The sequence below is a fragment of the Cervus canadensis genome, chromosome 5 (assembly GCF_019320065.1).
Source record: "Cervus canadensis isolate Bull #8, Minnesota chromosome 5, ASM1932006v1, whole genome shotgun sequence".
In the NCBI taxonomy this organism is placed as follows: domain Eukaryota; kingdom Metazoa; phylum Chordata; class Mammalia; order Artiodactyla; family Cervidae; genus Cervus; species Cervus canadensis.
The window spans coordinates 1,501,541-1,527,275 of NC_057390.1; the positions used below are offsets into that span (position 1 = coordinate 1,501,541).

General features: G+C 44.8%; 1 protein-coding gene across 11 annotated transcripts in view; it reads right to left on the bottom strand.

Moving 5' to 3' along the window:
- Nucleotides 1-25,735, bottom strand: part of ACOXL (acyl-CoA oxidase like) — a 352,738-nt gene that overhangs the window by 307,440 nt on the left and 19,563 nt on the right. For all 11 annotated transcript variants that reach the window (XM_043467731.1, XM_043467729.1, XM_043467722.1 and 8 more), the window contains exons 2-3: nucleotides 20,423-20,519; nucleotides 3,375-3,458 (exon numbers count right to left, since the gene is read on the bottom strand). In XM_043467731.1, the coding sequence (XP_043323666.1) occupies nucleotides 3,375-3,458; nucleotides 20,423-20,519 (181 nt within the window). The remainder of the gene's footprint in view (nucleotides 1-3,374; nucleotides 3,459-20,422; nucleotides 20,520-25,735) is intronic.

Sequence of the window (25,735 nt, forward strand, 5' to 3'; positions counted from 1 at the left end):
TGAGTGATATTCCATGGTACATACATGTACATACATACATACATGGTACATACAAAATATTAGACAATATTTTGCTTATTCATTCATGTATTGATGGACACTTGTTTCTTTCAGCCTATGAGGTACTGTGAATAACGCTGCAATGAACATTGGCATACAAGTACCTATTTAAGTCCCTGTTTTAATTCTTTGGGGTACATACCTAGGAGTGGAACTGCTGGATCATACAATTTAGTTCTACATTTAACCTTTTGAGTGACTGCAAAACAGCTTTGATTCTACGCATTCATTTAATATTCATGTCTTGACACTGCCTACATAGCAAGAAGGTAGACAGAGACCATCTTCAAGGACTTTGCCCTCTAGCGGTGCTAAGTGACATACAGTGGACATGTGAATAAACACATCAATCCAAAATGGGTGCGCACCCAGACAGACACTGTAAGGTACAAGGGCAGATGACAACATGTAAGTGGGGTTTACACTTCAGGCTTGGGCTTCCCCGGGGGCTCAGTGATAAACAAGCCCCCTACCAATGTAGGAAACGGGTTCCATCCCTGTCCAGGAAGACCCCACACGCCGGGGAGCAGCTCAGCCTGCACCCACACTATGGAGCCTGCGCTCTGCAGCTGGGGACTGAACTCCTGCGCCCACGTGCGGCAAGCACGGACCCTCAAGTGCCCGAGGAGCCCGCGCGCCACAGGGAGAGAAGCCCCCGCTCACCACGACCAGAGAAAAGCCTGAGCAGCACGCGGACTCGGCGCAGACAAAGACAAAGAAAGAAACCTGAGGCTGGAGGGAGGTTCCCCTCAAAGAAGGACACTTGAGCAGGGACTTAATAACGAGTGTCAGGCAGGTGAAGGAGGACAAAGGGTCCTTCTAGGATGACAGCAGGAGTGGTCCAGACGTGGAAACGAGACCCAGAGGCCCAGGCGGCAGGTCTCCCGGGCGGGACCATACCGCACAGAAGGTGTCTGCAGAGGTGGATGCAGGCCCAGGCCATTTGAGGACCCTGTGAGTCAGGTCAAGGGCTGGAGGGCTTCTCTAAACCATAAGAGGAAGAGGTCTCCAGTAGAGGACTGATGTGACCAGAGAAGCATTTTTAAAGATCTGTTTCTTTAAATCTATTCAAATCTCCTTCTAGGCAACTCAGGAGTAAAATTTTTTAAAGTTTTCTACTGTGGGAAAATGCAAACAAAATAGAAGAGTATCATGAACTCAACAACGCCCAGCTCATGGTCCATTTTATTCATTTTTCCCCCAGTCCACTCTCCCATTCTACACCCCAGGTGATCTCAAAATTTATCCCAGATGTCCTATCACTTCATCCCTAAGTATCTCCTAAGCCTCTGTCGAAGGTAAAGGACTCTTCTTAAAAGCATGATCCTAGAACCATTATTTCACCTCAGATACAATAATAATCTTTTAATACTGCCAGAGAGCCAATGCTCAAGTTTCCCCAACTGATTCCTAGTCTTTCTTTACAGTTTGCTGTTTGAATCAGGGTCTACTTAGGTTGGCCAAAAAGTTCATTCAGGTTTCTCTGTCGCATCTTATGGAAAAACCCTAAACGAACTTTTTGGCCCACCCGAGAAGTAAGGTCCACACGCTGCAATGGGCTGAAATGCTTCTTCAGGCTGCTTGACACCAGAGGCTGCCCTCCCCTCATTCGCGCAAACATTCCCCATGCAGCTCCATGCGCCTGGCTCAGCATGAGACCTGGCAGGTGCAGAGGAGCAGGCGTCCCACGCAGGGAGTGGGGACACGCCGCGGAGGCCTCCCCACAGAGACCTGCCAGAGAGAAGGGGGCAGGGTAGTAAAATGACCAGCTGAGGCTCGGGAGTCTTCAGAAGGAAGCTCTAGGATTTCTGAAAGGAGGATCTACTTGCTGCATCTGCGCTGACTTTCTCCACTGTGGAAGCCACAGCCAAAAGAGAAGAGACCCTGCCTGGCTGAAATTGTAGGGAGGCCAGTTTCCCCACAAACGTCCTCACTCTGGGATGGCATTCACAGAAGTCTTCGATTTTAATTTCTGCTGCTGCATGCTAAGTCACTTCAGTCGTGTCTGACTCCTTGAGACCCTACAGATGGTAGCCCACCAGGCTCCTCTGTCCATGGGATTCTCCGGGCAAGGATAGTGGAGTGGGTTGCCATTTCCTCCTCCAGGGGGTCTTCCCCACCCAGGGATCGAACCCAGGTCTCCTATATTGTAGGCAGATTCTTTACCGTCTGAGCCACCAAGGAAGCCCTTTTATTCCTACTCATATTTAAATGTCAACATCACAGAACAGAAACAGTTTGCATCTTGGACTCATCAATGGCTTCTTGTCTGATCATTTCCTCTTCATGTTCTCATCATAACCTCTCCCCTTTGGGGACATCAGGACCGGATGTCTGCATGCAGAGACTTATTTGGAGATGCAGTGGCATCGAGGGAGGGAGAGAAGGTTACATGCAGAGCCACATGCCCGCTGGGAAACAGGGCATCAGGAAGGTCATGGCACTCATGCCTGTCAGGCTATTCTGTTTACCACCCTCGGTGAGCTGGTACATGCAAAACAAGTCTACAGCACAACCATTTTATACCCATTTAATCAGCAAAAATGGAGAAGTGTATAAGAAGTATATAAGAACTCCAAGTGTTGTTCCACCCAAAGGAGTATTATTCAGTAGTTGAAGACTTAGGAGGGTTTTTCTGGTGGTCCAGTGGTTAAGAATCCACGTGCTAGTGCAGGGGGCATAGGTTCAGTTCCTGCTCCAGGAAGATCCCACATGCCAAGGGGCAACTGAGCCCATGCACCACACCTACCCAAGTGCCTAGAGCCTGTCTCTGCAACAAGAGAAGCCCTTGCAATGAGACGTCCGTACACCACCACCAGAGAGCAGCCCCCGCTCACCACAACCACCGAGCAGCAACGAAGACCCAGTGCAGCCAAATTAATTAACTCATTAAAAACATAAAATTAAAGGAAAATAATTGATTGGCATAAATGCAACAAAACTATACAAAAAGAAAAGCAAAGAAAAACAAATATCGAATTGAATACAATGGTTGAAGAAGAAGTCAAGGGGATGTGTTGGGAGGTGTACCATTTTATAAACATCTCTTGTAGGAATAGACTGACACCTATGGAATTGTTTCGTTTTGTTTTCACTCCTTTTCATGCAAAATTATCAGTTCATGGGACACCCCTGGTGGTCCTGTGGTTAAGCCACTAAGCTCCCAACACAGGGGGCCCAGGTTCAATCCCTGGTCAGGGAATGAGATCCCGCACACCACAACTAAGACCTAGCGCAGCCAGATAAATAAAAAATATAGTAAAATAAAACAAAACTCTCAGCATATGAAGGGTGGGAGAGCCAGTAACCTTCACCTTTACTCCTGTGGCCATGTCCGCTGTGGAGAGGACTTCTCCTATGACCAGGCTCCGACTGACAAACTTCCTTGTTCTCTCCACCTGAAAACATGACAGACCCAAAGTCAACATATCCTTAGGATTTAAGGATACCCTTGAATCCTGACCATTTAAATTAACATTTTTAAAAATAATAAACATGTTACTTTTACAATTTAAAAAATTCAACACCATTATTAAGCAAGTTTTAAATAAAAAAAATAATCCTATCACCCTACAGAAGTCAATGTTTTCATCCTTATAAAAATTTTTTTATTTAAGTATAGTTGATGTACAATATTGTGTTAGTTTCAGGTATCCAGCCAAGTGATTCAGTTATGTTTATATAAATGTATTATTGTTGTTGTTCAGTCACTAAGTCATGTCCAACTCTTTGCGAACCCATGGACTGCAGCATACCAGGCCTCCTCGTCCTTCACCATCTCCTGGAGCTCATCCAAGTTCATGTCCACTGAATCAGTGATGCCATCCAACCATCTCATCCTCTGCCACTCTCTTCTCCTTTTGCCTTCAATCTTTGCCAGCATATATCTATATTATTTTCCATCACTGTTTATGGTAAGATATTGAGTATAGTTACTTGTGCTATACAGTAAATCCTAGTTGTTTATCTCTTTTATACATAGTAGTGAGCATCTGGTTCATTCTTCTTTAATGTGATCATCTGCTCTCAGATCACAGACAAAGTAGTTAAAGACTCTTTTCTCACATAATAGGAAGTCGACTGCACCTGCATGGAGGCCAGCCCTGCCATCTTGCCTTTGGCCTCAAGTGGCCTTAACCAAGTTTGTCCCTGGCCCTCTCCCCAACGATTCTCCATGACAACTCACCAACACTCCCACCAACAGTGAGTACCTGGCACAAGTCCAGGCGACCATCTTGATGTCAAAACAGAGGATTCAGAAGGTTTTGGAACATTCTGGACATAGGAAAAGCACTATTCTTCACTTTTGTTTCTAACCACAGACCATCCTAGGGCTTTGATCAGTTAAAAACCATGAGGTCTGGTCCCCCTTTGTGACACTGTCTTCCACTGCTGTGCCTTGAATCCCAAAGCTACATAAGCAGGCTCTTCTCCACCAGCAAGAAATGGGACAGGACAAGAGCACTATTGCTGTTTCATTTTAAAGTTTCAGAGGCAGGTGGCAATTCTGCCGAAAGTAACGGATCCTTGCATGTGTAAATTCCAATTACCCATTGTTGGAATTAATGCTAGCTTTTTTTTTTTTTTTTTGGCCGTGCCCTCCCATGATGTGGGATCTTAGTTCCCCGACCCAGGATGGAACTTGTTCTCCTTGAGTTGGAAGCTTGGAGTCCCAACCACTGGACCACCAGATTGGAGGTTGGAGTCCCCACCACTGGATTCGCCAGTCTCTTCTGAGATGCAAGCCACAAAACTCGTGCAAGCTGCCTGTGTGCATGAATGTATACGTGTGTGCTGTCTGTTTGTCCGTGTGTGTAAACTACGCCCCACCAGGGCAGCAGGAGCCTATCTTCCTTGGATGACTCAGTTTCCACAGTGGCTTAAGCTCTCTCCACAAACACACTCCTTTCCCTCCTATGGGTTTTTACAATGTTCCTCTCAAGCATTATTAATTTTTTCAAGCAGCAAACTGTCAAGATTTATGACTCTTAGCATGGCTCCCACCCAGTGCATCTTGGATTGATTATTTCCTAAAATACCTCCAAGGCTGGAGCATGTACCAGTGCCTGGCTCCAGCCTCACTCACACAGGAGGTTTCATTCCCAGCAAATAATAAAAAACAACTGTAGTGGATATGTGCGGGCTTTTTCGGAGGGTCCCTAGGTCCTCTATCCTGCAGATCCCCACAACGACTCTCCATGAAGGGCTTAGTGGGACAAGAAGTGCTGACCCCATGTCATGGATGGAAGAGTCTAGGCTCAGGGAGGTCAAAAGACTTGTCCAACAAGAATCATCTAGTAAGTGGTAGAAGAAGGGCCAGAAGCTAGATCTTCAGAGTGCTTACCTGGACCTCTCGCTCCCAGTCCTCAATGCTCCTCACTGTTGAGCTGGAGGAAGCCCGGGACTCTGGGCGGCCCAGTCCCAGTTGCTAATAAACTCCCTCCTGTACCACCAGCCTCATCCCCAGAAAGCATGTGGCACTAACATGTCCCAGTGCCCAGCTGACTTTGCTAGGAATCACCCCACTCACTTCATTACAACAGCCCCTTCCTCCCCTTAAACCACGTGCTCTGCTGGAGCTAAACCTAACCCACCAGGACCAGGGAAATCCCTCAGCATCTCCAACTAGGCATGGTTTTCAGCATAGTTCATTCTCTCCACTTCCACCGTGGATGGGGCAGCACGACTTTGCCATCGGTGGGATCCAGCTATGGTCACCCTTACACACATAAAAGTGAAATAAATCGCCATCACATTTCCTAAAGAACCAATCCCAAATGTAGCCATCCTGGAGCATAATAAATTCACTGTGACAGTTCTTTTCCTTCTCAAGTCTCTGCCCAGGACAGAGATCTTTGCTGTTAGATCCGATGGGCAATGCCATAGAAGTCTGCCATTAATGCTCTGATGCTGACTCAAGCATTCGTTTGGGTTGGTCCATTTCAAGACATCGAGCAAAAGTTTCAGAATGAAGACGAGGCTTAAGTTGATGGATTTCCTTACTAGCATATACTTTTAACATCTTCTCCACACATAAATTCTCCCTTTTCTTCAGTTCTTCTTTCATTTCATTTTCCTTTGATTCGCTAATTGTTCTTAAATAAAGAATGCCTAATATTTACAAGGGCTCCCCCATATTCAATTGGCAGCATACTGAACTGCCCACACTAGTAATGGTCAATCAAATAATTAATGCATTTTTCAACATACATTCTTGCAGTATTTCTACTGTATCTATATATTCATTTAGGCTGATTGAATATATTCAAGCCAAACTCAATTCCCATATCAGACTATTACCTTATAGTAATTTTAAATGATAATGGTTCCATAAATGTATAGAGAATATACTCAAACTTATATTTTATCCTAAATTATACTTCATGATATTTACATTTCTGCTTAATAAATTCAGTCTCAAATAGAAGGAAGGTAATTTCCCCTAAAATAATCTTCATTTCTTTATAAAGCACTTGATATATCAGACCTTCATGATACAATATTCTATTACAAAGCAAATTCTACAAAAATGTATATTTTTTATTTTATAAGCCCAGAGAGTCTCCAAAAGAAAAATCATTCCTTCTTCAACTACAATCAACTTGATTCAACACTGCATGGGTGTCTATAATCTGAGATGTCTTTCTTCTGATATTAAAAGACCCTGACTGTCCCCTTTATAACCCATTAGCAAGCCCTGTTAGGAGCCTAGCCAAGAGGACTGGGCAAAAACAAGTTCCTGATCTTAGTTTTCTAACATCAGTCCCCAAACTGGCATATTTGCTTCTTCTATCTTCTGGTTTCAATTTCCCTAATTTAATTACATTTAATCAGTCTTACTGAATACATGGTCAATATCAGATGATCAGTATTGAAATCAGATTGATTATATTCTTTGCAGCCAAAAATGGAGAAGCTCTATACAGTCAGCAAAAACAAGACCAGGAGCTGATTGTGGCTCAGATCATGAACTCCTTATTGCCAAGTTCAGACTTAAATTGAAGAAAATAGGGAAAACCACTAGACCATTCAGGTATGACCTAAATCAAATCCCTTATGATTATACAGTGAAAGTGAGAAATAGATTCAAGGGATTAGATCTGATAGACAGAATGCCTGAAGAACTATGGATGGGAGGTTCGTGACATTGTACATGAGGCAGTGATCAAGATCATCCCCAAGAAAAAGAAATGCAAAAGGCAAAATGGCTGTCTGCGGAGGCCTTACAAATAGCTGTGAAAAGAGAAGCAAAAAGCAAAGGAGAAAAGGAAAGATATACCCATTTGAATGCAGTGTTCCAAAGAACAGCAAGGAGAGATAAGAAAGCCTTCCTCAGTGATCAATACAAAGAAACAGAGGAAATCAATAGAATGAGAAAGACTAGAGATCTCTTCAAGAATATGAGAGATACCAAAGGAATATTTCATGAAAAGATGGGCTCAATAAAGGACAGAAATGGTATGGACCTAACAGAAGCAGAAGATATTAAGAAGAGGTGGCAAGAATACACAGAAGAACTGTACAAAAAAGATCTTCACAACCCAGATCATCACGATGGTGTGATCACTCACCTAGAGCCAGACATCCTGGAATGTGAAGTCAAGTGGGTCTTAGGAAGCATCCCTATGAATAAAGCTAGTGGAAGATATGGAATTCCAGTTGAGCTATTTCAAATCCTAAAAGATGATGCTGTGAAAGTGCTGCACTCAATATGCCAGCAAATTTGGAAAACTCAGCAGTGGCCAAGGGACTGGAAAAGGTCAGTTTTCATTCCAATCCCAAAGAAAGGCAATGCCAAAGAATGCTCAAACTACTGCCCAATTGCACTCATCTCACATGCTAGCAAAGTAATGCTCAAAATTCTCCAAGCCAGGCTTCAACAGTATGTGAACCATGAACTTCCAGATGTTCAAGCCGGATTTAGAAAAGGCAGAAGAACCAAAGATCAAATTGCCAACATCTGTTGGGTCATTGAAAAAGCAAGAGAGTTCCAGAAAAACATCCATTTCTGCTTTATGCCAAAGCCTTTGACTGTGTGGATCACAGTAAACTGTGGAAAATTCTTAAAGAGATGGGAATACCAGACCACCTGATCTGCCTCCTGAGAAATCTGTATGCAGGTCAAGAAGCAACAGTTAGAACCAGACATGGAACAACAGATTGGTTCCAAATCTGGAAAGGAGTATGTCAAGGCTGTATACTGTCACCTACTTATTTAACTTATATGCAGAATACATCATGCAAAACGTTGGGCTGGATGAAACACAAGCTGGAATCAAGATTGCTGGGAGAAATGTCAATAACCTCAGATACGCAGATGACACCACCCTTATGGCAGAAAGTAAAGAACTAAAGAGCCTCTTGATAAAAGTGAAAGAGGAGAGTGAAAAAGTTGGCTTAAAGCTCAACATTCAGAAAACTAAGATCATGGCATCCGGTCCCATCACTTCATGGCAAATAGATGGGGAAACAATGGAAACAGTGAGAGATTTTATTTGGTGGGGGGGGGGGGTCCTCCAAAATCACTACAGATGGTAACTGCAGCCACGAAATTAAAAGACACTTGCTCCTTGGAAGAAAAGCTATGACCAACCTAGACAACATATTAAAAAGCAGAGACATTACTTTGCCAACAAAAGTTCATCTAGTCAAAGCTATGGTTTTTCCAGTAGTCATGTATGGATGTGAGAGTTGGACTGTAAAGAAAGCTAAGTGCTGAAGAATTGATGCTTTTGAACTGTGGTGTTGGAGAAGACTCTTGGGAGTCCCTTGGACTGCAAGGAGATCCAACCAGTCCATCCTAAAGGAAATCAGTCCTGAATATTCATTTGAAGGACTGAAGCTGAAGCTGAAACTCCACTACTTTGGCCACCTGATGTGAAGAACTGACTCATTGGAAAAGACCCTGATGCTGGGAAAGATTGAAGGCGGGAGGAGAAGGGGAGGACAGAGGATGAGACAGTTGGATGGCATCACCAACTTGAAGGACATGAGTTTGAGTAAGCTCTGGGAGTTGGTGATGGACAGGGAGGCCTGGCGTGCTTCAGTCCAATGGGGTCGCAAAGAGTCAGCCATGACTGAGCGACTGAACTGCATACATGTCCTGTATTATAATGAACCTTAAATTATTTTAGAAAGAAAATGAACCAGAGTAAAACATACAAATAGAATAAGTAAATGGGCTTCAAGGATTCAGTCCTCTGGGGCCTGCTTTAAACAATGCTCTTACCTACTGAGCTACCTAGTCCTGACCCTCCCTCCAAAAGGGGTCCCAAGTCTATTCACTTCTTACATCTCCCATCACCAGCTTGAACCTGGACTATTCTAACAGCCTTTCAGCTGGCCTCCTGTTGCACTCTGCCCCAAATATCAGCCAGGATGATCCTATTATTAAGGCAAAATTTACATACAGCGAAATGCACAGAGCATAAGTGCCCGAGTTCTGGTCCATTATCTACCTGTGTAACCATCACACCAATTAAGATCACGGAATGTCCCTGTGCCACCCAGAAAGTACCCTCATTCTCCTTTACAGGGTCACCACCCCCATGGGCAACCACTGTTCTCATTCAACATTCACTAGCGTTTCCTGTTCTTGAACTTACAAAAATGGAACTGTATAGTATATACTTTCATATCTGTCTTCTTCTGGGCAAATAAGGCATCCATGTTGTTTTGTGTATCTGTCATTCATTCTTTTTTATGGCTGAGTAGTTTTCCATCTGCAAATGTTCCACAATTTGTCCAGTCCCTTACTGATGGACATTTGTGTTGTTTTCAGCATGGGGTTATTTCAAGTAAAGTTGATGTAAGCATTCATGAACAAGTCCTTTTGGGGATATGTGTTTCCATTTCTCTGTTGTAAACCCCCAGGGATGCAGCTGCTGGTTAAAGGGTTGTAAGGAAGTGCTGAACACTTGTGCAAAAAGCCTATACCATTTTCCACTCCAACCAACAGTGTGTGAGAATTCTAGTTCCTCCAAATCCTCATCAGTGTTGTCTTTCCCACCTTCAGCAGTTCTCAGAGGGTTGTGATGTCATCTCACTGTGGGCTCTTTGGTTTCTTGGCTGGCTGGCTGGGTTGGTTTGACTGCACCAGGTCTTCACGTCCATGTGAGAACTCTTAGTTGCGGCATGTGGGATCTAGCTGCCTGACCAGGGATCAAACCTGGGCCCCCTACACTGTGAGCTCAGAGTCTGAGCCACCCAGCCACCAGGAAAGGCCCTCATTATGATTTAAATGTGCATTTCTCAGATGTCTAAAGATGCTGAGCACATTTTTCTATGCTTATTGGCCATTTGGACCCTTTTATAAAGGGTCTATCCAAATCTTTGGCCCATTTTTTAAATTGAATAGTTAGTTTATCTTTTTAGTATTTAGCTCTAAGAACTCTTTATATATCCTGGGTATAAGTCTTTTGTATCTGGTAATTTTTTTCAGATATATGCATTGTAGGCATTCTTTCCTGGTTTGTAGATTGTCTTTTTCTTCTCTTCATGATGTCTTTTGATGAACAACAGCTTTTAATTTTGATAAAGATCAATTTATCAGTTCTTTTTCTTTTATGTATCTAGCATTTGATGTCCTAAGAAACCTCTGCCTTCTCCTTTGTTCTTCCACAAACTCTGTAATTGTGGAATTTGTGTCTAGGTGTCTAATACATCTCAAATTATTTTTGTGTGTAGCGTGAGGTAGGGATCAAAGCTAACGTTTTTTCTATAAGTTTATAAGTCATTCCAATACCATTTATTGAGAAGACTTTTATTTTCCCATTGAATTGCCTTGGCAACACTGTCCAAAAATCTATTGATCACACGTGTGGATTTATTTTAGGACTCTCTATTCTGTCCCATTAATCTATGTGTCTATCCTTATGCCAACACCACATAATCTTGAGGCACTTTTGAACAAGTCTTGAAATCAAATAGCGAGAGTTCTCCAAATGTGTCCTTTTTTAGAACTGCTTTAATGATTTCAGGTCTTTTGTATTTCCATATACATTTTTTGAATCAACTTGTCAATTTTGATCAAGATACTATAAAACTTTCAAAATGAGCATTACAGGACTTCCCTGGCAGTCCAGCGGTTAAGATACTATACTTCCACTGCAGGGGCACAGGTTCAGTCCCTGGTCAGAAAACTAAGATTCCATGCTGTGCTGTGCGGCCAAAAACTAGAAAAATAAAATAAGCCTTACACGGTGCTTCCTCTTCCCTATCCACCCTTGAGAAAACCCTCTCATGACTCCAGTTACCTTTGCAAAACAAGTCCAGGGTTCTGACCGTGGCTCCCACACCTGACCCCTCTTGCTCCCAGCCGTTCCTTATTCTTGGCTGCTTCTCCCCTGAGGCACAGAGTGGGGTCCCTGAGCACAGCGCTGGGAGAATTCTGTACAAAGGCTGCCTGTTGCCACTGTCCTTCTGTCCTCCCCAAGGACCTTGACTACTCCAGGAAAGCCCAGAAGAGGAATGATGGAAAATGACATTCCCATGGCTCTGTCCAAAGACATTTTTCACTTGTCACAACATTACTGCAGCATTTTGACAGTTTCAGATTTTCCAAATTCTTGCCTTAAATTTAATGCCTCTTCTCTTGGCAGCATATGCTTCTTACCAAATTCCTAGCTGCCTTGGAAATTTTTATGATGATTAGTGTAATCATATAATTTACCAATACTGACAGCACCCAGTGAAGAATGTACCGTATTGACATTACCAGTCTGACTCATGAGCTTACTTTGCTCTTAATGGGAAGTGCACTATTTGATATGAATTTTAATGGAAAAGACAGATGGATTGTGTACCCTGCAACTTTACCAAATTTGTTTATCAGTTCTAACAGTTTGTTAGTGAAATCTTCAGGGTTTTCTACATAAAAAATCATATCATCTGTGGACAGAGATAGGGTTACCTCTTTTCCAGTTTACCATGCTTGATTTTTATCTCTAGCATTGACAACCATAAATTTACTTTTTTATTAGTTTGCTGCCTAAAATGTAAACTCCGTGATGCAGGTATATTTCTGCCTGTCTTGTTCACTGCCTCTCGCACTACTTTGTAGTAGGTATTCAACAAATGATTGTAGAACAAATGACTCACCCCTCTTGGCACACAGCAGGGACTCAGCGAACGACAACAGGCAATCACTACTGTTATGTTTAACATAATAGTTCAATGCAAGAAGAATCATTGTGCCTTAAAATGAGTTTCCATTACGCAGGATGGTTTCCAGTGCAATAAATAAATAGCACCAAGCCCATAGCTGCAGTGGAGTCCCTGGGCGGGTCCTAGATCACTCCCTGGCCCACCCTTTCAAATAACCCCTGTAGCTGTCACAGATGACAGCTCTGTTCAGGTGCCAATCTACACAGAGGAACTTCTGTAAACAGGCCCTCACTGTGTCCTGTCACCTCTGCTCAAATCTTCCAGAGCTTCCCACAGGGCCAGGGCTGACCCAACCAAAGTGCTGGCCAGGCAACCAGGGTCCAAGTCATGCTGGAGCTGGGACAGGGCCTCCTGCCAGAGACAGCACACAAGGCCCAGCGCGCCGCGGCCTGTCAGGCCCCCAGGTGCCAGTACAAACAGAAGCCGGGGAGCCAAGGACAGAGCCAAGGCCAGGTTGTGGGAGCCAAGAGCTCAAAGGAGGTCAGGAACCAGTCCCAGGGTGGTGTGTGTCTGCTCATGGTGCTGGCAATGGTGGGCAACTGAGTGGGCCTGGGTGGGACCAGAGGGGTGGACGGCCTCAGCCTCCTGGCATATCCTCTGCTCACGCCGACAGCAGAGGTCCTTTCCTACAACACGCCGACAGCGTCAGCCTAACGGCTTCCTGGAAAAGACTGCTCCTTTTCTCAGGGTTCATGAAGAAAGCAATAGAAATCCCCACTCTCTGATGCCTTCTAAGGGGAGCTGACTTTTGAAGCTTATTCCATTCCAGATCTGACCACCCCCTCACCTCAGATATGTCTCTAAATATAAAAACCCAAACCATACCAAACAGACACCATCTAAGATTCTGATTGAAATAGTAATTACAGTATGGTGGTGGTTTAGTTACTAAGTTTCGTCTGACTTTTGTGACCCCATGGCCTGTAGCCCACCAGGCTCCTTTGTCTAAGGGATTTCCCAGGCAAGAATAGGCAAGAATACTGGAGTGGGTTGCCATTTCCTTCTCCAGGGTCTCCAGGGTCCTTCTCCAGGGTTTTCCATTTCCAAACCCAGGTCTACTGCACTGCAGGCAGATTCTTTACCAACTGAGCTATGAGGGAAGTCTCTAAAATTCTGATGGAAATAATAATTACAGTATAATAAAGAATAATTTCATTAGCCACATATGGATGTGAGAGTTGGACCATAAAGAAGGCTGAGTGCTGAAGAATTCATGCTTTTGAACTGTGGTGTTGGAGAAAACTCTTGAGAACCCCTTGGACCACAAAGAGATCAAACCAGTCAATCCTAAAGGAAATCAACCTTGAATATTCATTGGAAGGACTGAAGCTGAAGCTGAAGCTCCAATACTTTGGCCACCTGATGCGAAGAGCCAATTCACTGGAAAAGACCCTGAGGCTGGGAAATACTGGGGGCAAGAGGAGAAGAGGATGACAGAGGATAAGATGGTTGGATGGCATCACTGACTCAATGGACATGAATCTGAGCAAACTCTGGGAGATAGTGAAGGACTGGGAAGCCTGGTGTGCTGCAGTCAATGGGATCGCAAAGAGTCTTGGCAACTGAACAACTCTTAAACTTTTAAAACTTATCTCAGAGTCCAAAGAGCTTTTGTTTACACAGGTTGTATCTATCAAGTTGCTATACAATTAAAGCTGGGCATTTCTAAAATATTTAGCCATTTATAAACAATAATGAACCTATTACATGTTAATGAAAGTGACATAATTCTTATGAAAAAAACCACCATTTTCAAGCCAAAAAAAATCAATGAGAAAAATGGTATTGTTTTGCATTTTTACAAATTGTGTTAGCATCTGGCTTAATAAAAGACAGCTGGCCTCTCACGCCTGCTTCTGCACTGTGCTCTGCCCTATGCAGTTTTGGTTGAAGTTGATGATGTCATGCATGCAGGTAGCTGACGTATACTTTTCAGGTAGAATCAATATGTGAAAGGGTCTTGAGTAACCCCGAGGGGTCCTCAGATCATGGTTTGAGAACCTCTGGCTTAGATAATAATGATGCTACCACACCCACAGCCCACATGGCTCATGTTAGTGAGGATGAGAAGAGCTCAGGGCGGGAGAGAAGACGGCTGAGGCGGGGATAGAGGAAGCCGTCACGGGTGCAGTGGGGCTTCATCATCCGGATACCCATCCCCATTCCACCTACACCCAGCCAGGAGGAGCCTGAGTCCCACTGGCTCCCTCCTGGGAAAAGGAAATATTAAGATGAAGTATCCCTGAGTCAGCCCCGAACCATGATTCAGTTCAGTCGCTCAGTCATGTCCGACTCCTTGCGACCCCATGGACTGCAGCACACCAGGCCTCCCTAGCCATCACCAACTCCCAGAGTTTGCTCAAACTCATGTCCATTGTGTAGGTGAGGCCATCCAACCATCTCATCCTCTCTCATCCTCTTCTCCTCCCGCTTTCAGTCTTTCCCAGCATCAGGGTCTTTTCCAGTGAATCAGTTCTTCGTATCAGGTGGCCAAAGTATTAGAGCTTCAGCATCGGTCCTTTCAATGAATATTCAGGACTGATTTCCTTTAGGATAGACTGGTTGGATCTCCTTGCATCCAAGGGACTCTCAAGAGTCTTCTCCAACACCAAACTTCAAAAGTATCAATTCTTCAGTAGTCAGTTTTCTTTATAGTCCAACTCTCGCATCCATATATGACTACTGGAAAAACCACAGCTTTGACAAGAAGGACCTTTGTTGGCAAAGTAATGTCTCTGCTTTTTAATATCTTGTCTAGGTTGGTCATAGCTTTTCTTCCAAGGAGCAAGCATCTTTTAATTTCATGGCTGTAGTCACCATCTGCAGTGATTTTGGAGCCCAAGAAAATAAAGCCTGTCACTGTTTCCATTGTTTCCCCATCTATTTGCCACAAAGCGATGGGACCGGATGCCATGATCTTAGTTTTTTGAATGTTGAGCTTTAAGCCAGCTTTTTCACTCTCCTCTTTCACTTTGATCAACAAGCTCTTCAGTTCCTCTTTGCTTTCTGCCATAAGGGTGGTGTCATCTGCATATCTGAGGTTATTGATACAAACCATGATTGGCAGGGACCAAATGCTGGATGGGAACAATCTAGAGAGACAGTACAGGGTACCGAGAAAGAAGGTCAGAGCTTCAGCACTCAAGCCAGGATGCACACTGCATCAACTGAGAGATGTAAATGCTGATCTGATTGGCCTGACCGAAATCCTGGGTGGCCAGAGTTTGGAAAGCTCCTTTAGGGGATTCTAAGTGCACCCTGGGGTGAAATCATCCGATTTGAGTGGGTTCAGGAAGCAACCGCCCTGGCTTTGAATCTGTGCTCCACTAGTTACACATACAGCTTACTACTTGCATGCGTGTGCACGTAAGCTCGGCCACTCAGTTGTGTCCAACTCTTTGCGACCCCCTGGACTGTAGCCTGCCAGTCTTCTCTGTCTGTGGGATTTTCCAGGCAAGAATACTGGAGTGGGTTTCCATTCCCTATGACCTCTGGTCAATTCCTCAGCCTCAGTTTACTCATCTGTAAAATGGGAATACCTTTTAAGGATGTTAGGAATACTAAATGAAATCATCCATTCAAACTTCTTAGAGCTGTACCTGGCACAAAATATGAATTTAGTAAATGTGAGCTGTTGTTACTAGTTACGGTGATTTGGGTGCAGACCATCAGCCTCCATGGACAATGTTTGAGGAGATGGGACCAGGCACCCAAGGAAGGGGATGGGGTTCAGTCCAAGCGCTTCCACAAAATAGACTGTAAACCAACTGGGTCCTCTGTGTCTTCGTCTGGAAATTTTGGGAGCCAGGACTTCCACCCCCCAGGACCTGGTCCTGAATTCTCCGGGAGAGACAAGAGAGTTGACTACAGGGCACAAAGATGATGACGCTGGAAACAGGTGCAGGAAGAGTCAAAGGGTGCAATGTGATGATTCACACTGTGTGTTTGCATGTGTGTGCGTGCACACATGTGCAAGTGTATATGCTCTGTAGTCAAGGTCAGATACTGTTTTCCTTTTTACATTATTGAAACATCTCTAATCTATTGCAGATGACAGAGGGGAGAACACAGAGTGGAAACATTTTAATGGCTTCTTCTCAGCCTGTGGGCTGTCTGCCGAGACTTGAGACAAATGAGGCTCACTCCTCGTTCGTCTTCAAGAACATCATCATCACACGTTACACGCCGCCCTCTGCCTGGGTGCTCATCAGATCGTCCCCGAAAGTTAAGAGCAACACGAGGGCCAGGGAAAGATGGAAGGACTTGGACCGCTCTCTGAACGGGCAGTGCAGCCATGACTCAATAATTTCAGGAAGAGGCAGATAAATCATGGATGAATCATGCAACACTTCTTCTAGAATTACTGGCTGTGGACAGCTCCTCCAGCTGTTCACTGGGTGGAATTTGAGAGTCTTTACACACAGATGAATCTTAGGACACCCATCCCCCAAGAGGAGCCTATGCCCTGGTGACTGATGACCGACTGGTTTAATTTCCTTCAGGTTTTTTGACTTTTGCTAATTCACACAGAGAGAAGCGCCAAACAGCCTGAAATAAGTAACAGAAATGAACTGGCGGGATCGTCCAAGGCCAATCCTGTGCCTCCCAGAGGAATCATACCTAAACATCCAGGGCAGAGCTGTCTGGCTGCTGACGACCCAGAGGGAGCCAAGGAAACAGGAAGGTAATTGGATGCAGGGCTTCACATGCTTCACGGGGACCAAGGGTACGCAGGCTATTCTTTCAGACATGGGGGTCAGGCTGAGACTGTAAACCTCATTAAAGCATCAACTCTCACGTCCGGGTCTTGAATTTTGACACTAAGTTAAGCCTTAGACATAATGGGCTGATTAAAGGGGCAGGAGACTGGCCCCATGTCAAGTTTTTACCTTCCCCCAGCCCCAGGCTGGATGCATTTGGAGGCCAGGCTGTGATGGAGAAAGCAGCTGAAAGCAAAGAGGGATTAGGGTTTGTTTATGTTTGGTTGGTTGGTTGGTGGGCTGTTTGGTGGTTAATTTGGTTGTTTGTTTGTTTTGTTGGTTAGTTGGTTGGTAGGCTGGTTGTTTATTTTGTTGGTTGGTAGGTTGGTTGGTTGGTTGGTAGGTTGGTTAGTTGGTTGGTCGGTTAGTTGGTTGGTTGGTTAGTTGGCAGGTTGGTAGGTAGGTTGTTTGGTTGGTAGGTTGTTTGGTTGGTAGGTTGATTGGTAGGTTGGTAGGTAGGTTGTTTGGTTGATAGGTTGGATAATTGGTTGGTTGGTAGGGAGGTTGTTTGGTTGGTAGGTTGGTTAATTGGTTGGTTGGTAGGGAGGTTGTTTGGTTGGTAGGTTGGTTAATTGGTTGGCAGTTGGTAGGTAGGTTGTTTGGTTGGTAGGTTGGTTAGTTGGTTGGTTGGTTGGTTGGCAGGTTGGTAGGTAGGTTGTTTGGTTGGTAGGTTGGTTGGTAGGTTGTTTGGTCGGTAGGTTGGTTAGTTGGAAGTTGGTAGGTAGGTTGTTTGGTTGGTAGGTTGGTTAGTTGGTTGGTTTGTTGGTTGGCAGGTTGGTAGGTAGGTTGTTTGGTTGGTAGGTTGTTTGGTTGGTAGGTTGGTTAGTAGGTTGTTTGGTTGGTAGGTTGGTCGGTAGGTTGTTTGGTTGGTAGGTTGGTTAATTGGTTGGCAGTTGGTAGGTAGGTTGGTTGGTAGGTTGGTTAGTTGGTTGGTTGGTTGGTTGGCAGGTTGGTAGGTAGGTTGTTTGGTTGGTAGGTTGGTTGGTAGGTTGTTTGGTCGGTAGGTTGGTTAGTTGGCAGTTGGTAGGTAGGTTGTTTGGTTGGTAGGTTGGTTAGTTGGTTGGTTGGTTGGCAGGTTGGTAGGTAGGTTGTTTGGTTGGTAGGTTGTTTGGTTGGTAGGTTGGTTAGTAGGTTGTTTGGTTGGTAGGTTGGTCGGTAGGTTGTTTGGTTGGTAGGTTGGTTAATTGGTTGGCAGTTGGTAGGTAGGTTGGTTGGTAGGTTGGTTAGTTGGTTGGTTGGTTGGTTGGCAGGTTGGTAGGTAGGTTGTTTGGTTGGTAGGTTGGTTGGTAGGTTGTTTGGTCGGTAGGTTGGTTAGTTGGCAGTTGGTAGGTAGGTTGTTTGGTTGGTAGGTTGGTTAGTTGGTTGGTTGGTTGGTTGGTTGGCAGGTTGGTAGGTAGGTTGTTTGGTTGGTAGGTTGTTTGGTTGGTAGGTTGGTTGGTAGGTTGTTTGGTTGGTGGGTTGATTGGTAGGTTGTTTGGTTGGTGGGTTGGTTGGTTGGCAGTTGGTAGGTAGGTTGTTTGGTTGGTAGGTTGGTTAGTTGATTGGTTGGTTGGTTGGCAGGTTGGTAGGTAGGTTGTTTGGTTGGTAGGTTGTTTGGTTGGTGGGTTGGTTGGTTGGCAGTTGGTAGGTAGGTTGTTTGGTTGGTAGGTTGGTTGGTAGGTTGGTAGTTGGTTGGTTGGTTAGTTGGTTGTTTTCTTGGTTGGTTACTAGTTGGCAGGTTGGTAGGTTGTTTGGCTGGTAGGTTGGTTGGTAGGTTAATTGGTTGGTTGTTTGGTTGTATTCGCCTCTAAATGTATGTTCCATTTACAGGCAATCCACCAGTTTGGACATCTACTTTGCCAGTATGTTCTGATCAGTGCAAAACTACCCTCCAGGCTTTGCCCAGCACGCGTCACCCTGTTCTGTGGGTGTCTCCTTGCACACGCTCTCCGTCTAAGGGTGGCAATGCTGTGCCCTGTCACCTCGGAGGGACTGCAGGACCTCGCCAGGAGATACCAAAGCTCTGCCTGTAACTCCATCCTGATGAGAAGATGCTGACTTCTGTCCCTGCCTCCCCAGGACAGACAGCCAACCAAGGTGGGTGAGGGGGTGGGATGTGGTCTCAGCCATGGACCTCAGGCCCCCATTGGCTCTGAGTCACACTCCACAGAGAAACAAGGCCCCGTGGTCTCCCGAATGCGCGAGACTCCCACCGGTTCAGTCCTCAGCCTCTCTCTCTGCAAACCAAGGGGGCAGAAAGGGGGCCGGGCTCACGGCAGAATACATCCAGCTTCTCAGCATCTAAGGAAGCTCATCCCCAGCTCAGGCCCCTCCACCAGGGGTCTCACCAAGAGGTAGATTGTTCCTGTATAAAACGTTAGGACTAAGGAAGCTATGAAGCTGCACGGATGGACTTTGTTGTTGGTGTTCAGTCACTCAGTCGTGTCCGACTCCTTGTGACCCCATGGACTGCAGCATGCCAGGCTTTTCTGTCCTTCACTATCTCCCAGAATTTGCTCAAACTCATGGCCATTGAGTCAATGATGCCATCCAACCATCTCATCCTCTGTTGCCCCCTTCACCTCCTACTCTCAATCTTTCCCAGCATCAGGGTCTTTTCCAATGAGTCAGTTCTTCGCATTAAGTAGCCAAAGTTTTGGAGCTTCAGCTTCAGCATCAGTCCCTCCAATGAATATTCAGGGTTGATTTCTTTCAAGATTGACTGGGTTGATCTTGCAGTCCAAGGGACTCTCAAGAGTCCTCTCCAGCACCACAGTTCAAAAGCTCCAATTCTGTGGCACTCGGCCTTCTTTACAGTCCGACTCTCACATCCATACAAGACTACTGGAAAAACCATAGCTTTAACTACATGAACGAACTTAATGGACTATATGGAATGGACTTAAACTTGGCTAAATATAGAGCTCCTAATGCTAGCCTCACAAAGGAATCCTCTCATCACATTTTCTTTGCTTCTTTCCTTCTCTCTTTTTAGCAAGGCTAAATTCACTAAAAAATTTTCACTGTGTTGAGAATGGCAATTTTTAGACAAACAAGACTCATCCATTTTTGACAAGACTAAAATGCTTGAAAAGCCTGTAAAATGAATTGTTTATTTTTATTATTTTATTATTACATTTCTCAGATATTTGAACTTGAAAACCCAAATCGTATTTGTTTTGTGAACAAATATTTTACTACCTTTGCTGATTCTCCTACATCCTGGCCTGCTGGCTTGAGAGAAGTGAATGTCAATTAGATTAACAGGAAGGGGGCAGAACAGGAGGGTGAGGGAGCCATTCCCATTCCGACCAAATTGTCTGCTTCCCCCAGGACAAAATTAATGTGCTTCCTTCCACAAGTCACAAAAGCAAACAAAGCAAAACCAAATCTTTTTCTCTCTCTGTCTCTCTCTCATTCACTCACACACTTTACACCATAATAACAGTGAGACTTACCTGATCCTGAATTGCACGTTTTAACAGAGGGAGGCCCATGGTAAATGTCACTCTCTGAAATGTCAAAGTTCTCATTTCATCCAGATTCAAATCATACCTGTGACAAATGGATACAAAACAGGTGTTAAGACCTTGAACTGGCCGTGAATGGAGCCTTTGGACCCAGGGATCTGGCAGAACAGACGTCTTTGCTGGGCCTCTCTGAAGCTCTTGTTTGATACTGTGCGTCAAAGGAGGCCAGTGTGTGTGATACAAGCTGTGTGGTCAATACAGGGGGTCAAAAGAGAAAGAAAGAAAGGTTTCATATTTGCACGGTAGGAATAGAAATGCAGACTTAGAGAATGGACCAGTGGCGGGGCGGGACGGGGCGGGGTGCGCAGAGAGGGGAGGGCGGGACGAACTGGGAGATTGGGATGGACGTATACACACTCCACGCATAAAACGAAGGACCAGCGGGCACCTCCTCAACAGCACAGGGAGCTGGTCCAGGGCTCTCAGAGGGGTGGGAGGCAGGAGGGAGAGGGAGCCTCAGAAGAGAGAGGATGTGTCTGCACTTACAGCTGAGCTACACTGCTGCAAGCTGAAATTAACACAACACTGTAAAGCGATTATCCTCCAGTGAGAAAGATGCTCTTCTGGAACTCCCTTGCTTTCTCCATGATCCAATGAATGTTGGCAATTTGATCTCTGGTTCCTCTGCCCTTTCTAAACCCAGCTTTTACATCTGAAAGTTCATATACTGCTAAAGTCTAGCTTGAAGGATTTTGAGCATAATCTTGCTAGCATGTAAGTTAAAGGATACATATTCCAAAAACAAATGTTTTAACTTATTTTGACCTGTACACTTAAATATAACCATTAGATGGCGCTTGTTCTTCATTTCAACAGCAACCCCAAGGAATTACTATTTAACAAAGATAGCAAAGCTGGATGAAAAAAATCTTAGAATCCGTCCTCCTGAAAGCTTGAACATCTGCTTATCATAATATGAATGTCTAAATTCCTAATGCTTTTCAAGCAAAAAGGTAACTATCTCTGTGATGGAAAAGTCAGGGTTTCAGAAACATCTCAAGCTCTCCCATGAAACATACATATTTGTTTGTGCATTTTCTGTTTTTAAATATCAACCTCTACTTTTAGCAATCTTAGTCTTTCTGTTTGCTCTTGTGCTCAGTAATGTCCGACTCTTTGTGACCCCGTGGACTGAGGACCACCAGGCTCCTCTGTCCACAGGATTTTCCAGGCAAGAATACTGGAGTGGGTTGCCATTTCTTACTCCAGGGCATCTTCCTGACCCAGGGATTGAACTCGTGCATCTCCTACACCTCCGTGAATCTCCTGCACTGGCAGGTGGATTCTTTATCACTGCACCCCCTGGGAAGCTTTGTTATACAAACAGTATTTAGCATTTAAGGTGGCCTACTCCGATTACTGGGCTTCCCAGGGCGCGCAGTGGTACAAAGAATCCACCTGCCACTGCAGGAGACTCGGGTTCGATCCCTGGGTCAGAAGATCCCCTGGAGGAGGAAATGGCAACCCACTCCAGTGTTCTTTCCTGGAAAATTCCAGGGACAGAGAAGCCTGGCAGGAGACAGTCCATGGGGTCACAAAGAGTCAGACAGACTCAGCACACAGACACACACAAGGCATAAATCATAAATAACAATGGTTTTTGGTATTTTAACAGATATAATTTCTCTTTTCTGTCTTCTTGGGTCTGTAAGATATGAAGATTTGGCAAATATTTTTATGTCTGTGCCATAAGTGGCAGAGAGAGGTCCTATGGAATTAAGAGACCTGGCAGGTCCTGGGTAGATGGCATGAGAGTTAAGAGTAAGAGCTGGGACCCACATGCTGGGCAGCACCTTGAGGACAGCTGTCGGGGTGGTGATGGGGTCCAGAGAGGGCCAGCTCTACTCCCAGCAGCTCCACCATCTGACTTACCTATTGGTGGTCTGTGTAGGATTTAGCTTTTTAAACATGGTTCCATTATTAAGAACAAGCTTGAAAACCTCTGAGCTAGGATACATTACAGGCAAGAGTAAAAGCAAAAGACAGGAGCTTCACTTATCCTCAGAGTCGTGTAGGGGATGGGCATCTAGCATAAGTATTAATAAGACGATGCCTCACTGGGAAGTTCCACATGTGGAGTTAGGACCAGACTATAAGACACTAAGTTTAAAACCCTGAATCATAAATACCTAACAGAGAGGCTGAAATAAAAACTTTGACAGTACCAACTGTAAAGAAGACACAGAGTAACTAGATCTCTCGTTCACTGGCAGTGGGAATTCTAAACATGCTACAGCCGCTCTGGAAAAGTTTAACAGTGTCTTATGAAGTCGATCCTAAAGGAAATCAACCCTGAATACTCATTGGAAGGACAGATGTTGAGGCTCCAATACTTTGGCGACCTGATGAGAAGCTCCGACTCATTGGAAAAGATCCTGATGCTGAGCAAGATTGAGGAAAGGCAGAGAAGTGGACAACAGAGGATGAGATGGCTGGGTGGCATCATGAATTCAATCACCACGAGTCTGAGCAAACTCCAGGAGATAGTGCAGGACAGGGAAGCCTGGCGTGCTGCAGTTGATGGGGTCGAAAAGAGTTGGACATGACTTAGTGACTGAACAACAACAAGAACATGAAGTTAAACACACCCTTGAGTTTACAACTCGGCAATTCCACTTCTGGGTATTTACCAGGGAGAAATAAAACCCTTCATTTACACCAACACTTATACATGCATGTTTATAGCAACTTTATTTGTAATCACCAAAGACAAGACATAATCCAAATGTCCCTCGATGAGGGAACAGATAAACTGCGGTACATTCATAGAGTAGAGCAATGAAAAGGAGAGAACAACTGATACATATGACCACTGAGGCGGATCCCCAAGGCACTGTGTTGCGTGAAAAAAAGTTCATCTCAGGACTTCCCTGTGGCCCAGTGGTTAAGATTCTGTACCCCCAGAGCAAGGGGCCGAGGTTCAACCCCTGGTCAGAGAACCAGATCCCAAGTGCACATCTAAGAGTTTGAATGCTGCAGCTAAAAAAGCCACACACCGCAACAAAGATCAAAGACCCCGTGTGCCGCGACTAAGATCGAGCCTGCCAAACACATAAATAAACATTCTTTTAAAAAATACTTGTAGAAGAATGTTTGTATCAGCTTTATTCATAAGAGCCCCAAACTGGAAAGCATCCAGGCAGCCATCATTCATTAACAGAATTGATAAATTATGATTTAGTCATAAAACGGAATATTACCTAGCAATAAAAAGGAATGTACTGTGGATGTGCTTCCCAGGTAGCGCGAGGGGTGAAGAACCTACCTGCCAACACAGGAGATATAAGAGACGTGGGTTTGCACAGAGTCGGACACAACTGAAGTGGCTTAGCACACACACATCTGCTTAGTTGCTCAGACATGTCCAACTCTTGGCAACCCCATGGGTTCAGCCTGCCAGGCTTCTCTGCTCATGGGATTTCCCACACAAGAATACTGCAGTGGGGAGCCATTCCCTTCTCCAGGGGATCTACCCCATCCAGGGGTGGAACCTGGGTCTCCTGCATTGCAGGTAGATTCTTTACCGCTGAGTCACCAGGGGAGCCCAAGGAATGCTCTACTGATACGTATAAATGGCATGTATTAGTCTAGAAAACATTGTTCTGGACTCTCTGGGATCTCTTGCTCCAGAGGAAGCCAGCAACCATGATGTGGACACTCAAGCAGTCCGACACAAAAGTCCACCTGGGGAGATGCTGAGGCCTCCAGCCAACTGGCCGTGTGAGTGCCCCGCCTCTGAGGTGGACCTGCCAGCCCCCTCAAACCTTTATACACCTTCAGCCCCAACCAACACCCTACACGCAACGTCATGGAAGACCCAGCTAAGAGGCTGTGAAACTCCTGACCCACAAAAACTGGCTGCTAAGTTTTGAGGTAATTTGCTATGCAGCAATAGATAGGGAATACACATGGCATCATCAAATACACTCACATACACACACACACACAGCTGATGGGCATAAACTAGTATCTTATATTTAAAGTATTTTAATAATATGTAATACACCAAGAACAAAGCAACAGTCATAAAAGTATAGCCTAATAAATTATCACAAAGATTACACCCACCTGTATAATCCCCAGCCAAGTCAATGGAAATCACAACACATCAGCTGACTCCCTCCTCGGTCTCTCTCTCGATCACACCCTCTCTCCTGCCCATGCTAGCTGCCCTCCTGACCTGTAATGCCATAAATTATTTTTGACCACTTTTGAATATTAAAGAAATGGGATTAGTCACGATGTAATCTCCTGTGTCTGGCTTCGCTCACTCAACATGGCTAATAAGACTCATCCTGAGTGTCTACGGTAGCTGTGGTTCACGCATTTCCATTGCTTTAGGGGATTAAATTGAATTATTATACCACAAAAAATATGCTGCGTGAACACACTGTAGATTCCATTTCTATTAAATTCTAAAACAAACAAAACCAAAACATAGCAGGAGAAAAGCAGAAGCGTGGCTATCTTTGGAGGGGAGGGCATGGGGGAACTTTCCGGGGGGACAGTGTCGTTGCTGTTCAGTCACAAAGTCGCATCCGAGTCTTTGCGACCCCGTGGACTGCCGCACGCCAGGCTTCCCTGTCCTTCACCTCCCAGAGCTTGCTCAAACTCATGTCCATTGAGTCGGTGATGCCACCCAACCATCTCATCCTCTGTCACTCCCTTCTCCTCTTGCTTTCAGTCTTTCCCAGCATCAGGGTCTTTTCCAATGAGTCAGCTCTTTGCATCAGATGGCCAAAGTACTGGGACTTCAGCTTGATTATAATATTCTCTACTTTGACAGAGGTTTGAGTTACCTGAGTGAATGCATTTGCCAAAATTCTGAGAGTGTACCCTTAATAATTTTGTATTTCATTGTACTTTACATCAAAAGAAAAAAAATGTGAGCCACCTTGACAGGGTGTACACCATGGTATGATATGATGTGATGTGATTGGTGTGATGTGATGTGATGTCATACAACAGTATCATATCAAATCATACGACATGACGAGAAGGGCACTCCCCCTCACACACTTTCCCAGAACTCATAATCTCAGCCTGAATATGGGAAAATCATCAGACAAGCCCAGAGTGAGGGACATTCAACACAATGTCTAACCAAAACTTTTCAAAAGTGTCAAGGTTATAAAATACAGGGAAAGAAAGAGGAATCATCACAGCTCAGAGGAGACCAGGGAGCTATGACAATGAAACACATAATGTCCTGGAAGAGAAAGAGGCCACCCTGGGGAAAAT